Raw genomic sequence first — 16,252 nt, forward strand, 5'->3', positions numbered from 1 at the left:
GTGGTTGAACAGATAGACCCGGGAACTGTGTATAATCCGGTTAGGTTTTAATAAAAATTTGTTAATTAAAAATCCGATAAAACTTTGTAAAAAATCATAAACCTCGTTATTAACCCACGATCCAATATCGGATGATCCGCTAAATACCCAAAAATGATAATATTTTTAAAATACTTTTAACCAATAACTCATACTTTTTAATCTTACATAAGATTGAAAAAAAAACTTGTAATTTCTTAGACTTTGATGAAATTTTTATTATGTCATTTGAAAAAAATGAAATAATGATAATAGAAAATTGCAAAAAAATTGATATGCCATTAGTTTTTTTTGTTATTAATAATTTATGATAAGTTTGTATTTCTATTAATTTTAGATCTAAAATTTAATTTGATGATAAGTTTTAAAATTTAATTGTATGTATGTTAGGGTTTAGGGTTTGTGTAGGTCAAAGTTATACTTGAGTGATTTAGGATATCAACCTTTTTATTTATGGTGTAAAGTGAATTTTAAATAATTTAAATTTAGTGTATCGTTTAGTTTGATTTTTTTTTAAATAGTGCTTGAATATAATTGGTTAGAAAAATATGTGATTAAGTTGGAGTTATATTAAATATTACTTACATATAATTGGTTATTAAAACGTGACAAAAATGGAAATATATCCCCTATATATTAATCCTCGAGCATTACAACATGTTTTTGTAGCCAATTGTCATCACGAGAATGATTCTTACAATTGTTAGAAAAATAAGTTGGTTCATATAAGTGTATACTATGTTTTTATTAAACTAAATATCAAATTAATTAATAAAGTACAAAAGAATATTTTTTTATTTTCTTAAATAAAAGTTACAGAATTACCTAATATGGTTAACATATATATAACAATTAATGATTATGAATAATACATATTTGATAAAAAAATTCTAACCTCTTTTTTTTTGTTTAATTTTATACTTTTAAAAGAAATTAAACAATCACAGTAAGCATATAATAAGAAAATTAGATTTTTTTCTTATACGTTATATTTTGAATTTTTAAAAACGACTACAAATTACCAGAAAATGGTAAAAGTCCCACATTAAAAATGTTGTGATCAATGGTTTAACTTTTTTTTTGTTCAAGCAAGATAAAAATGATCATATATCATAGGGTTGGACGTTCGGATACAAGTTTGGTTTGTATCGGATATTTCAGTATAAAGGTATAGAACCCGTTTGGATATTTCTACACTTCGAGTCGGGTTCAGATATTTTATGTTCGGGTTCAGATATTTTTGCTTGGGTTCGGATATTTACATTTTGAAGAAAAAATAAGTAAATTATTCATCTTCTAAGTTTTTGTATTTAAAATATATATTAACTTAACTGGTTTTCTAATTTTTAAAAGATTAAACTACTAATAGGTTTGGAGATAAAACTTTAAAAATAGAAAGATATTAATTTAGTTGTTGTTTTGAAATTTTAGATGCAACTTTTGTTAATGCAAGAAACAAGAGCTTGATATGTATTTTAAGTGAGTAGCAAATGATTTTATCCATAATTATATGTACATTATCTAATTTTGACCAATAAGCATCATTAATATAAATATTTTTAATAAAATGAGAAAAATAAACTAGAAATGTAGGGTTAAGTATACTTATGTTTGGTTATCTTCAGATATTCATTCGGGTTCGGATATTACCCTTTCGGATTCAGATATTATCCAAACTGGTGAAATAAATAATTTGTTTAGTTGTTACTTTTAGACCGAGCTGGTGAATATATACTAGACATACATTTATATTTCGAGTCTGCACTTATATTCTATAACACTTGATATATTAGATTTGAACACTATCCTGTTAATATAGTTTGCCGATGATTTTTTTTCAACATTTTGATTCTTAGATATATATATGGAGAGAAACTAATTTTTACAGATGTCCATTTTTTTTAATTGACACTTATGTAATTCAATGAATTCAAAAAAGAAGTTAAAAAAAACTTAACTCATATCAATGAAACAAAGACGAGAACGAAAGAACAATTCTATAGAGGTAAAAAATGAAATCACTTATGGAGAACCAATAGTAAACAACTTGATAGAAGAAAACTTAATCCCCTTTTGTCATTATACATTTGATAATCGATGTTGCCTATTTGGTTTTGGTGATTTGTGTTGGCCGCAAAACTTAATTTCTTTTTGTGCATATGAAGTCTTAAAAATAATTAAAATGAGATGTAATATGTTAACTATTCATCAACGATGATATATTTAAGAGACCAACATTTATATTCGTCATTTTATAATCGATAAAGATTGTAGTGTTGCCAAATGTTAAAACTATTTCATAAACAAAACATTATTATAAGAACTTTTTCTGCGCATGCACGCGGGTTATCATCTAGTTAAATACTGTTTGCATGTAATTGGTTAGCATAATAAATACATTTTGATTGGTTGTAACTAAAGGTAGATACTAGATTTTGAGCCGCTCTTGAAAAGTGCGGGTTTGTTTTCGAAATTAAATTTGTCTTCGAAATTAAATATTTTTTTAAAAATGAATTTCTATATAAGATATTGTATAGGTTTGACGCGAACCGAACCGTACTAAACTGAAAAAACTGAAATCAAAAGTGAACTGAATTTCATAAATAACATAACATATCATATATCTTTAAAACCAGAAAATTGAAACCAAACTTGGAATCAAATGGATATCTGAATTTTAAAAATAAAATTATATGCTTACAATTATTAATTATATTTTATTTTTAAATAACCAAATATCATAAAATAATATTTTATATTATGAATTATCTGAATCACCAAATTACCTGGATATTTTGTATTACAAAATTATCTGAATTATCAGATACTTTGTACGAACAACTCGAATTACCTGATATCTAAACTGAAAACTAAAATTATCCTATATTTTTATCTACAAATCTGCAATTACCCAAAAAATCAGAATCGAACGAAACTGAATTGGACCCTTTTTTTATTTTTGCATATTTGCCGTTTCCCAACTTTTCTATTTTACCGAAACCAAAATCCAAAATAATCCAACTGAAATCAAACAAACTTTGTAAATACCAGAACGGTTCCTAAATGTTTAGAACCAAAATATCAAAAACAAAAATACATGAACCAAAAATGAATCCTGATGACTAATAGTGCATATATATTTAAATGGTGCAAAGAAAGCATTCTATTTTTTTTTACAAATTATTTAACTCTTTTTAGTGTGGGTACATATCTAGGGTTAGACGAATTAAGACATAAGAAATACTCTTATATCCAAACCAGATCCGCGGTTGAACGGGTAAATTCGGTTTTCGTGTATAATGCTGGTTTCTATTTTTCATATAACATTTAATCAGAGGTTCTATCAAATGATATATTTTCACAAAATTCAGATTTAAAGAAAACCTATTAATTGAGAATCCGAAAAAACCTATAAACCCGCATTAACCCGTAAACCAACACCCGTTAGAATACAGAAAAAATCTTATAATATTCTTTTAAAATTTGATTAAACTTTTCATACACTTTATAATAGTACATGAAACTAAATAAATATTTTATTTTTCATATAAAGTAAATATATCGTATTTATATTATGCATTTTAAGTTATAGGTTTTGCAGTGATCAATAACATTACAATTTTAACGTAGATAATTTATTTTTTTTCTATTTAGAACATACAATGGGTTTAGATCTATTAATAAAATTAAATTTATGATTTCTAAAATGGACGTACGAATAATATTAATTTTATTAATAGGTCTAAGCGAATTTAATATTATTGTGCATCTGTCATTTATAAAGGATATGTGGAATGCATAACATTATTCTGCATGTATAATATTAATTTTATTAATAGGCTTAAGTGAATTTAATATTATTCTGCGTGTGTCGAAATATAAACTATAATTCTTTAATTTTAAATAATTAATAACTCTATATGCAATTATTCATGAATTATAAAATAAATTGCTATTTTGAATATCAATAAAAAGTCATTTATTGCTTTTGATAGAATGCAATAATATGTTTTTAATCAAAGAAGTTCATTATATTATTAATGTAATAAAAACGTAGTTTTAAATTAATATATCGCATGCAACATATTTTAAAAAGGATTATGTGTTAACAAAGAGTTAAGAAGAATATAATATGTTTTAGAATAGGGAAGGAATATGTATAAGAGAATATGTCTATTACATTGCAATATATACGGTTGCAGTAGTGCTTTTAAATTAAAGATAAAAACATATGTGGTTGTTATAGTGGTTAACTCACAAAAGGAGTAAAAATGGGATAAATGTACGTAATAATATTATTGAGTAAGGTAGTATTACAAATATATAAAACAAGACCAAAATAAAAATTAAATCTAACGAAAAGGTCCAACAACTTTGCATAAGTAGATTTTTCCAGAATGTTTTTTTTTAATAGTATAGATTTAATAAAAATAGAAAAGGTAATGTTATGCAATTATAAATAAATCTAAAAAATAAGGATAGAATTCTAATAAAAATTATATTTTAATAGTTTTTTTTTTTTGAACACCTAATTATACTTCTTTAATAGTACTAGAGATTTTTTCCGCGCTTCGCGCGGATTATGTCTTATAAATTTATTTTATTTATAATATTATTTGTTAATTTTTTTCTTTTATATTAACTTCTTGTTTTTCCAATGTTAGTTTTTTTTTAATTTAAATTTATATGTTAATAATTTTTCATTTTTTTGTTGTAGATGGAGAATTATATTTTTTATTGATGGTTTTTTGTATGTGATAGTGACATAAACTTTTTGAAATTTTAAAATAATATTATATATAGTACGATTAACACATTAAAGAAGAGAAACATATTCAGACACATTTTACACAGGTTTTATATGCATAATTTTAAACATTATACATGTATATATTATAAGTTTGAAATATGTAAATGCTTTCTAAAGCTAAATACTTGTTCTGAGTTTACATAACTTATCGAAAGTTTTATCTCTTTTTAAATTCAAATCACAGAAAAAATATAAAAAAGTCAGTATAGATAGGTTTTTTGGGCTTTTAAATCAACACTGAAAAATTACATGAATCAGATAACAACAGTTTTGTAAACAACTAGATAAAATTTGACCGAGCCAAAGATTTTCACACAATATGTTCTTTCTTATTCAAATTGCGAAGAGCCTATAGGCACAAGAAAAAAATCATAATTTTTGTTTTCACTTATATAACATTTTTTCTCCTTTACACACGGAGTTTATTACACTGCTATAAGCAATGTAGAACTCTATTCATATAAGATTCACATCTATGCATTTTGACAAAGAAGAATTTCAGCCATCTTTAGTTTCGGAATGTACCAACTTCAGTCATATACACTATATTTTCTCTATGATTCAAAACTTATAATTTTAATATATGTGCAGATTTCCATGTGAAAAGGCACGCACGCCATCTATCATTCAACCTATTACTTTTTCCAAAGTAAACACTATAATCCTCGTTTGGTTAGCTCCACAAACTAATCTCTTTGGATCAGTTTATCAAAAAATATGGATACTAATGTCAGAAAAGAATATAAACACTATCAACAATACATATTGGCACAAGAATATTTGGTTCAAGGAACATATTCCACGTAATGCGTTTATATCATGGCTGGCTTTGCGGAGAAGACTGCCAACCAAGGATCGCTTGAGGCGTTGGGGATTAAATGTCTCAGGAACGTGCGCCCTTTGTAATCTGGAAATAAAGGCTCACCATCATCTCTTCTTTGAGTGCTCTTTCTCTCGCTTGATATGGGAGCCTTTTGCTGCTGAAGTTTGGATTTCTCCTCCGGCTGATCTACACTCTGTTGCAACCTAGATCAATCAACCTCGCGTCAACGTAGATGCACATGCTACTCCAGTCATCAAGCTCTACATTCAGTCATGTCTCCTCACCTTCATCAGTCATCCTTGCCTCTTTCGACCGTATGATGCGTGACCGTCTCCTCTCTTACCCGGTAAGTTCTTCTTTCTCATCTTCTCTACTTCTTTTTATATTTCTTGTATAAGACTTCCTTAAGGCTTTTTTTACCTTGAGTTGTTGTTGGTTGTTTTTGTTTCCTTGCTGTAATAAGTTGTTTAAAAACAACAGTGTAACATTTTAGAAAATAATAATCTTAACATCTTACCAAAAAAAAAACAACAAATATTGACTTATTTATGTGAATATATATTTTATTTTAAATCATTATAGTGGACGAATAAAACACCATAATTTGTACAACAAATTTTCTTAGATTCACCTCATCATACTCACCATTTTACCATTTTAATTACATAATTTTACATGAGCTTCTTCATCCTTCCCGGTTATTTTCTCTTTATTTATAACTACAATATAATGTTATAAATTATATATATTATAAATTAATAATTTATTTACCCTTAAAGTCTAACTATTAAAATATAACATAATTCAATATAGATATATGATTCTATTAATAAATTAGCAGTTACAAATTTGAAATTTCTAGAAATATCAAAAGTTGTATGTTAGTTAATTATTTTCTAAATGATATTTATTTTTAATTCTTTTTAGATGAGAATATTTTGGCTGAGGTGGATAGTCTCAAAAGCCTTGAATTTAGTCCCTTTTCTTAGATTCACCTCATCATACTCACCATTTTACCATTTTAATTACATAATTTTACATGAGCTTCTTCATCCTTCCCGATTATTTTCTCTTTATTTATAACTACAATATAATGTTATAAATTATATATATTATAAATTAATAATTTATTTATCCTTAAAGTCTAACTATTAAAATATAACATAATTCAATATAGATATATGATTCTATTAATAAATTAGCAGTTACAAATTTGAAATTTCTAGAAATATCAAAAGTTGTATGTTAGTTAATTATTTTCTAAATGATATTTATTTTTAATTATTTTTAGATGAGAATATTTTGGCTGAGGTGGATAGTCTCAAAAGCCTTGAATTTAGTCCCTTTTATATAGTAGGATAGATTGGCAGATGCTTCTTATCCTCCACGGTATGATTCATCTCGGGCCCATTGATTACATATTTAGAGCTTAGATACTTTGAACCATACCAGGGCCTACGACCCATTTATTACCATGAAAAAACAAAAGAAAATGGATTGGAAACCATTTTTTTTGTTTTGGGCTAACCAAAATTTTCGTAAGCTTTCTGACCAATGTTTCGATTTTAATAAGTCTTGACTCTTGATCCCGAGATTAATTTGTTATCAGATTAGACGTTCTGTACATCGGAATCCTGGTTTAACTAACCGGAGTTGGTTTGGATGGTAACTTTGAGATTGTTTAAATCTTGGTTTTAGCTGGTTGTTAAGTTTGTTGTTAATTTCGTTTAGAGTTTACCAACTGTAAAAGTTAAACCGTGTGTATAATGTAAGATTGTAATTTGTAAGCATGACTCATGAGTAAGTGTGCTATGAGCTAAATCAATTGTTGTAGTGTACAGTGTACACTATCTCCCATAATTCAAAAATCTATTGGATTTTTGGGGTGAATCTTGGATGAGGAGGAATCAATGAATCCACAAGTAAATTTATTTAGATTCAATTTTAAAAAGATCTAAGTTACATGATAAATTAAGCCAAAATGATTTATAAAAGATAATAGTAAGTACAGAGAATTTAAAGAAAATTTACGATCAAAAGAACTTAAATATATATATATATAGCTCATGAATTTGAAGTTTTAAGATTATCACTACAAGAAAACATTCGACTCTCGACGGACGTATTCGTTGGGAATCCGTCAGGCCATTCTCGATAGATTTCTGACGAATATGTATCGTCGGGTCTAGAGCATTGAAAAATAATCAATCAGAGATTTTTATCAGGAATATGTCGGAAATATTTTTGACAGATTTTCGCCAAAACAATTCATCAAAAATATTTTGTCAGAAATTACCGAAAGAAGTCCGTCGGAAATTTTTAAATATTTATAAAAAGTAATTTATTTTTTAAAAGTATATTTAAAAATAAATAAAACATTTTTAAAATATATAAAAATATAACTAAAATTAAAAAAAAGTTTATAATGTTAAAAGGTTTTAAATATAGAAATAACATGAAAAATCTAAACTAAATTCCTAACTTAAAAATTATAAATAAAACTAACACATCGTAAACAAACACATTTTTAAAATTATTATTTTATTTATAATAACAAAATATATAAAATATAAAAGATGGTTAAAAGTTAAATAAAAATTTCTAAAACTAATAAAAACTTATCTAAAAATTCTTCAAAGTATTAAAAATATTTTTAAAAATCGAAAACGTTTTTTAATATAGTTTTAAACATCTTACAAACAAATAAATGTTTTGTAAAATTTGAAGACAATTCATAAATATTTTTGAAAGTTTATAATTTTTTTAAAACAGTTATCTCACGTTTTTATGATAATTGCTTTTTTAATTCAATAAAAATTAATATTGATTTTTTTTTTAAATTTAGAATAATTAGTTTAAAATGTAAAATTCAGTTTATTCAAAAACCATCTTATAAATTTGATAAACAAAAAATACTATTCCTAAAACTAACAAAACCTAACACAAACAACAAAATCTTAAAACTACCTTTCAATCTTAAATCTAAACTCAAAATCCCTTATTAACTTTCAAATCAATAAAATCGATAATCTAACATGTTTTTAATCAAACGATCTCATCAAAAATGGAAACTTACATGATTTAGATATAAATTGAGACATGGAGACGATTTTAGGAGAGAATGGTGAGAGAAGAGAGTTTTTTTCTTTTAGAAAGAGATATAGTAAAATGAGGAAGAATAAGTTTTTCACAATATGCATTAAATTTCTGACAGAAAATATTCGTCAAGAATCCATTGAAAATTTTCAGTTCAGCGGTAACTAAAATTTTGGAGAGAAAATTATCCAAGTTTATTTTCGATTTCCGATGGATTTTCGAAACCAAGAACCGTCGGGAATTCATCAAAAATTCCTGACGGATTTCTACGAACTAGATAAATCCGTCAGGAATTTTTGACGAATTTTTGACCAATTGTGGCTTCAGATCATGAAAAATGAATAAAGTAATATCGAGATTATTCGATTATGTTATACATCCAATATAGAAAGGTTTGTATTACTCACACACTAACAAAACCACTTAAAACCAATTTAAAAAAAAAAATATCTATGAATTCTCTTAATCATTTCTATAAGTATACATAGGGTCTAACTGGTGACCAATATATGAACAATATGAATGAGTAGGGAAAAAATGCAGAGGAATAAAATTAGAGGAATAAAGAGGAACATTATTCCTTATCAATTTTAGTGAGAAACAAATTTATTCTATATTCCTCTAGAATAAAAGGAATGAAAAGGAACAGAAAGGAAAAATTATTCCTTATAAATGGTAAAAAAAATTAGGAATAGCAAAGAATGCATCATTCTTTTTTATTTCTTGGTCACCATTTAGACCCATAATGTTAACTAGATGTTTATGATTTAATTGACTTATCATTAGGCGATGTTATTTTGAAGATAATATTGAGCGTTTGTTACGTCCAAATTTGTGTTTATACTTATCACATTACCAACGGAAGTCAACTGTTGTATTTTCAAGACCAATTTTTCTGTTTTGGAAATTTCCAATGGAAGTCAATTGTTATATATTTTCAAGACCTTAAATTTGCAAATCTTGATTGCAATACAAATCACATTACCCAATGACAAAAATTCATTACAAAAAAAAATTGTTTAAAAGAAGAAGATTAACCCAATTGAACAAAGATAATATACTTTTTTGCTGTCTAGCAAGCATCAGGGGTAGTTCCAATACCAAAGTTCATGCTCATTTCTATAGAACTCTGTGAGTCATGTTTTGGCTTGTTCCTTCCCTTGAGTTTTCATATGCTAAGCACTCGTTTAATTCGGTAACGACTTCAGACATAGTTGGTCTTCTAGCTGACGAAGGATTTAGACACGACATTGCTAGTTCAACTGCTCTCCAAACAGAACCAGAGTCATAATCTCCATGGAGTTTTGGATCCACAATGTTCTGGATGTCTCCTTCTGTAAGCATTACCCCAACCCATTCTGCAATATATGGGTTTTCACGATTCTGATTGATTACAGGCTGATTTGTGATGATCTCTAATAGTACAATTCCGAAGCTATAAACATCACTTTTTTCGTTCAACCAGTTTGTTCGATAATACCTGCAAAATTGTTTCTTTATGTCATTAGAAGAGAAGAGAAATTGCAAAAATGTGGTATATATTAAGCTACGAATGAAACATCAGAGTTTATACAATTTAAAACACAATAAAAATCAACAGCCTTATACAACTTACTCTGGATCAAGGTATCCAGGGGTTCCAGCAACAACCGTGGACACATGAGTTTCTCCTTCAACTGGAAAAGATCTTGAAAGTCCAAAATCAGCTAACTTAGCCTGAAAATGCTCATTCAATAATATGTTTGTGGTTTTGACATCCCTATGAATCATAGGTGGTTTACATCCATTATGCAAGTATTCCAAACCTATGCAACAATTTTTCATTTCAAGGTTTAAGCAAATAAATTGAAGAAACAAGAAACTATACATCGAAACTCATATCAAACCTTGTGCAGATTGGACGACTATTTTTAGTCTAGTTTCCCAATTCAGAATAGATCCACCTCGTTTTCCTACGTTTCAGTCAATATATGAACATGTTACCATACACAAATTTGCTCTTTGTAGAAATTAATAATACTTACCCGACATATGTTCTCTCAAGTCTCCGTTAGCCATGTATTCGTATATGAGAGCTAAATTTTCTCCTTCATCACAATATCCGACGAGGCGAACTAAATTTTTGTGGTGAACTCTGAGAAGAAGTTCCACCTAGAAGTGTAGAAGAACCATAACAAAATTGTAACGTTTCATTTTTAAAGTACCGTATTGTTTTCTATAAATCTTTAGTATAGATATTTGCTAACGGTTACCTCTGCTTTGAATTCTTTATACCCTTGAGAAGATGAGTGTGAGAGCACTTTAACAGCTACTTGTTCAGTACCATTTACAGTTCCATGATAGACCATTCCAAATCCTCCTTTACCAAGGATTTTTTCAAAGTTATTTGTCATTGTTACAACCTCCGAGTAAGTAAATCTTCTGTTTTTCGTCATTATTGCCGGTACTGAAGATCTGGTTGTTCTAGGATCTGATACATGCATATAAGATGATAGACCAAATGTGATATGACTTTGGAAACATGCATGTATTATGAATGTAATGAAATTTTATGTCAGTTTAAAATGTTTGTTTTGTATACCTGCACTGTTTGGTGTCTTTTTCTTTCTGAATACAAAAAAGAAAGCCAATGCAGATCCAAGAACAACAACGACTACAACCGATACAACAATAGGTACTACACTAGACTTTTTCTTGGAACCAGCGGATTTGTTAGCACATAATTCATCCGCACAAATAAGATCCGGGTTTCCATCACTACTGTAAGTTAATTACCAGTGATGTTTAGTTAGAATCAAATAGGTTTAATATATTCATGAAGAAAATATGGTATATGATAAAAACATTACATTAGTTTTAGTCCTTTTTTCTTAAGAAGATCTTGAGGAATAGATCCATTCAGATTGTTCCCACTTAAATTTCTGTTAAGATAGACAGAGTTAGGAACATAAGCAATGCTATAATGAAGGAAGACAACAGACAAAAATGATGGCCACAAAAGCGACTCACATGACCAAGAGTGCTTTCATGCCAGCAAGAAACTCAGGTACTCCTCCAGTCAAATTATTGTTTGACAAGTCTCTGATTAAACATTTATTGTAAATATGAAATATATACGACGTTTTTGTTTTGAACATTAAAATTAGCAGTGTCTTTTCTATACATTTTAGAAGAAGAAAAACAATTAAAAATGACTGATAACACTTAATTATAAATAAATTGGTTTTATCCAGTTCATTGGTTCATGATTTCTGGATCTTAGCAGTTAATGATGTGAGATGTCTGGAGAAAAGGATAATATATACGATGTTATAAAGATGATGATGTTTTCCCTCTACTTACAATTCTTTTAGGTTGGTTAGATTTTGAATGCCAGGCGCGATGATCCCGGTTAGTTGACTTGATGATAAATTTCTAAAGACATATTCATGAACACATTTTACTTAAAATGTCAATAAATTGTGAGATGTTAAAAAAAAAAGGACACCGCATTGTGAGAGAACTGGCAAAATAATTTAAAGAATGATCTTACAAGTAAGTGACTATAGGTGGCTCTGAAGCATTTGAGTTGTCACAGTTTAAACCATCCCATAAGAACTCTATAGGAACACAAGGATCCCCTTGCCAGCTAATCCTACTCAGTCCATAAGTATTTTGGATACTCTTGATAGCAAGAACTGGTATAAAATTCTTGTTAAATCAATAATCAACTACTCATGCATACAAAATGAAAGGAGTCATATAGAGGAAAATATTATACTGACATACCATCATCTTGGTTTGTTTCCAACAGCGGAAAATCGATCACCATGTAAATCTCGATAGCATTTATGAGAGGAGGAAGAGTAGATTTTGACGTTCTTAATAACTCTACGATGCAATTTCCTTTATCACATTGTTGTGGTGTGAAGTAGGATAACGTTTCTGTGGACAACGGTTTAGGACTATAGCGTTCGTGCATAGGATCACCATTCACCAATACACTGAATTCTCGGGTTTCGTTGGCCTGTAAAGATTGAATCTCGGCAAAGTGCATGTAGATATAAAATTGGGTCGTGGAAGGAAACAATAACCAGGTGAAATTCCAGGACGCAAAAGCACTTATAGGCGTTGAGGCTGACGCCATCACGACTTGTGGTGGGTTATAACCATTAGAAGTGTTTACGGTGAGATTGGTAGTTACTTGTGTCCAGTTTTTCTCATTGAAATTGGGTATCCATGCACGATCGCTAACATCAGTGGGATACCTAGCAAAAATATTTTAATCATGTGTTAGAGTCTACAAAACTTGGATCAAGAACCAATCACTTTGAACTAAACTCTTGTGGTAAACTCGAACGGTAGAGAAATATTTCAATCGAAAGTACCTCAACCGGCCTCGAAATTTTTGTGTAACCGTATCAAATAAAGCAAGATTTTTCAAAAATTAATATTTTTGACGAAATAGCTACAAAATGTTTTAAAAGGGTATAATATTTAATTAAGTTTTATTCATAAGGGCATGCATGATGACTGATACCTTACGGTACGGCTTGCAGTGCTGAAATAATTCCGTCGGAAATGCCTCAGAGAGCCGCTCTGAGTATTGTAAATACTATTGTTCTGTAATGGTCGTAGCTCTAACGTATTAATCATAGGATAACTTATTCCTGTCTTAACTAAACAGACCTGCAGAGTCTTAGATATGGGTTTGTGGATGATCTCCTCGAACATTCCACCTGTCCCCCATAGACTCAAATCAATCGTTTCCAAAAGATTTGGACCAAGGTAGAGGTCGAAACTCGGGTATTCGTTAAGACCATCGTAATTACCGTACACGAATAAAGCTCTGATAAGATATTTTGAGCCTTGCGTGACGTTCAAGGTATAGCAGTTTCTGATTCCATCTGGGAAGTACCTGAGATTCCAAACCGGTTTAGGGAAGAGCGACTCGATCTCCTTTTGGACTTTTCCGGTTTTGCCAGTTTGCACGAAACCGTTGTCCGTTGAGAATGTTAGTCCGGTTTGAACGTCGTTGTAAGGAGGCTCGTTAGGTGGTGAGCCACAATCCAAGCTGATGAATCCTAGTAACACATTACACATATAAGCAAGATGTAATCGGACCAATATTTGTATATGAGAACGATCTTTCAACGTAAGTGTAGTACAGAAATACTAGAACCGTGTATGTAATACCTTTTTGGTCCTGAGCTTCAACGATATGTAAAAGGGAAGAAAAAGTGATGCATATCAACGCACATAACCGAAGTGCCTGAGGATGTTTCTCCATTATTCTTTAGTGGTACATTTACAAAAAAAAAACACACACACACACATAAAACTTTTGAGATGTCTCGTTATAATGGAAATTGTTTTTTTTTTTCTGAACAATGTTATAATGGAAATTGTTGAAAGCAAATAAGCACCGATGTGAAACCCTTTATCAAAAAAGAAGAAGCGCCGATGTGGTTTTTGGTGGTCAGTTTATAAAAATAAATAAATAAAAAGAGTCAGCTGTCTGCAACCAAAATAAAACTAAACTAAGAAGTCAAATTTGATTCATGTTCTATAAAAGATTTAAAATCAACGATCCAAGTGTTAATAATGTGCTACCATGGCTAAAATATGAAAAGTGATGATAACCAAAAAAAAATATGAATAGTGATTTTAGATCATTTTAAAAAGACGCAAAGAATACATGTAAAAACTGGCTTTGCTGGTCCAGAAATGACGTGCATGCAACAACACATAATTTTTTTTTTTTTGATAAAATAACAACACATAAAATTTGGTGATTATTGGTGACTTTGACCTTTGAGTTTAGTTTCATTTGGTGATTATTTGATCTGTCTTTTGTTTATGTTTCCTTATAATTAATTAGGTTATCATCGAACTAGAGTTCAATAATTGAAACAAAATGTCAACACTCATCATTTATTTATTTGTTTTGGGCAAGAACATTGCTTTTACGCGGATGATTCACTAGCATTTCCAATGTATTACTCCAAATTTTACTCCAAAATGGTGTAATTTTAAAATAGAGTTGGGTTTTACTCCAATGTATTACTCCATTTTTTACTCCAAAAAAATATATTCTTTTTTTCATTTAGTTAATAATTATTAGTAGTACCTTCAACTTATAAAAATTTAACAATTAACACAACTATTTTATTTTTACAAAATTTCCATAATAATATATTTTATTTAAATTAAGTATTTATCATTAAAAACACAACTAGAGATTATCGTTCAATTACAATTCATGCAGTTTTTACATATGCAATTTTTCAAATTCAAAAATATTTATATGCATTAAAAGAACATAAAAAAAACAAAGTTTTGTTTTGTTATTTGAATTATGTATTGGATCCTACTGTTTGTGCATATATCAAGTTCAACAAGTACAAATGTTATCAATCAAAATTTTGACCCACAAGATTAAAAAAACTCATTTGTTCCGTATGAATAATACTTCACCGATTTTGATAGTTTCGAAAACAATTTACCAAATTAATTATTATTTATATTATATTATTTATTTTTAGTTTTGACTTTTATGAGTTTATGCATATTTTATGTAAACTATTAAATAATCTTTTGCGAAGTATTATATTTTTTCATGTTATTATATTATTTTAAGTATGAAATATATTATTAAAGATTAAAATGACTATTTCATAAATAGAAAAAGTTCAACTCCAAAATGGAGTAATGGGTAAAATTACTCCATAAATGGAGTAATCCTAGCTATTACTCCATTTTGGAGTTGAATATGAAATGGGGTTGGAGAAGATTTTACTCCATAATTGAGTTTGAAGTCAAAAATGGAGTAGGGTTGGAGATCTCTACAAAACTTCGAGTGAACAATGGAACTTGTACTAATCTAACTCCTTTTGTCTTTTTCAGAATGGCCTAACGGCTGATGACCCTAAAAGTCATAGGATTTGAAACTATGGGGTTATAACCAATATTTTTAAAATCATATCCATAACCAAACCGGAAAAGCTTTTAGCTGATGGTTCAACCGGGTTCAGTTGAGTTTAATTATAGAATAAAAACTAAACCATTTTGTTATTTATCTTCTGAAATTTTTACGAATATAGTTATATTTAGTTATTGAAAATTTTAATATAATTAATCATAATTATAAAAATTGCTATTTTAACTTATAATTTTTGTAGTCATATTTAGAAATTTATAAAAAAAAATAATAATAAAAATGTCTAAAATTTTATTTATAGCAGTGTCTTTTCTATACATTTTAGAAGAAAAACAATTAAAAATGATTAATAACACTTAATTATAAATAAATTGGTTTTATCCAGTTCATTGGTTCATGATTTCTGGATCTTAGCAGTTAATGATGTGAGCTGTGTGGAGAAAAGGATGAGATAAGGAACCATCTGTTTTTTGCATGTCTCTTTTCTATACGGTATGAGAGAATCTTGCTCAAAGACTTGTAGATAACAATATAAATCGGGACTGGCAGTGGTTGTTGCAGCGCT

At 28.5% G+C, this 16,252-nt stretch overlaps 1 protein-coding gene across 2 annotated transcripts; it reads right to left on the minus strand.

The window, feature by feature from the left end:
• Positions 1-9,887: 9,887 nt before the first annotated feature.
• On the minus strand, positions 9,888-14,037 carry LOC106449548 (receptor-like protein kinase At3g21340). Of its 2 annotated transcripts, none has more exons than XM_048774289.1 (13): positions 13,944-14,037; positions 13,288-13,831; positions 12,537-13,015; positions 12,301-12,445; positions 12,111-12,182; positions 11,778-11,849; positions 11,618-11,689; positions 11,350-11,528; positions 11,021-11,238; positions 10,793-10,919; positions 10,655-10,720; positions 10,384-10,573; positions 9,888-10,248 (listed from the first exon to the last, which is right to left on the minus strand). In XM_048774289.1, the coding sequence occupies exons 1-13, from the start codon at positions 14,035-14,037 to the stop codon at positions 9,888-9,890; spliced, it is 2,619 nt and encodes an 872-aa protein (XP_048630246.1). The 2 variants fall into 2 exon arrangements, with proteins under 2 accessions (XP_048630246.1, XP_048630244.1); XM_048774287.1 differs by having other exon boundaries at positions 11,021-11,268; positions 11,347-11,528.
• Positions 14,038-16,252: the final 2,215 nt, after the last annotated feature.

Source organism: Brassica napus, unplaced genomic scaffold (assembly GCF_020379485.1).
Source record: "Brassica napus cultivar Da-Ae unplaced genomic scaffold, Da-Ae ScsIHWf_306;HRSCAF=497, whole genome shotgun sequence".
NCBI classification, from domain to species: domain Eukaryota; kingdom Viridiplantae; phylum Streptophyta; class Magnoliopsida; order Brassicales; family Brassicaceae; genus Brassica; species Brassica napus.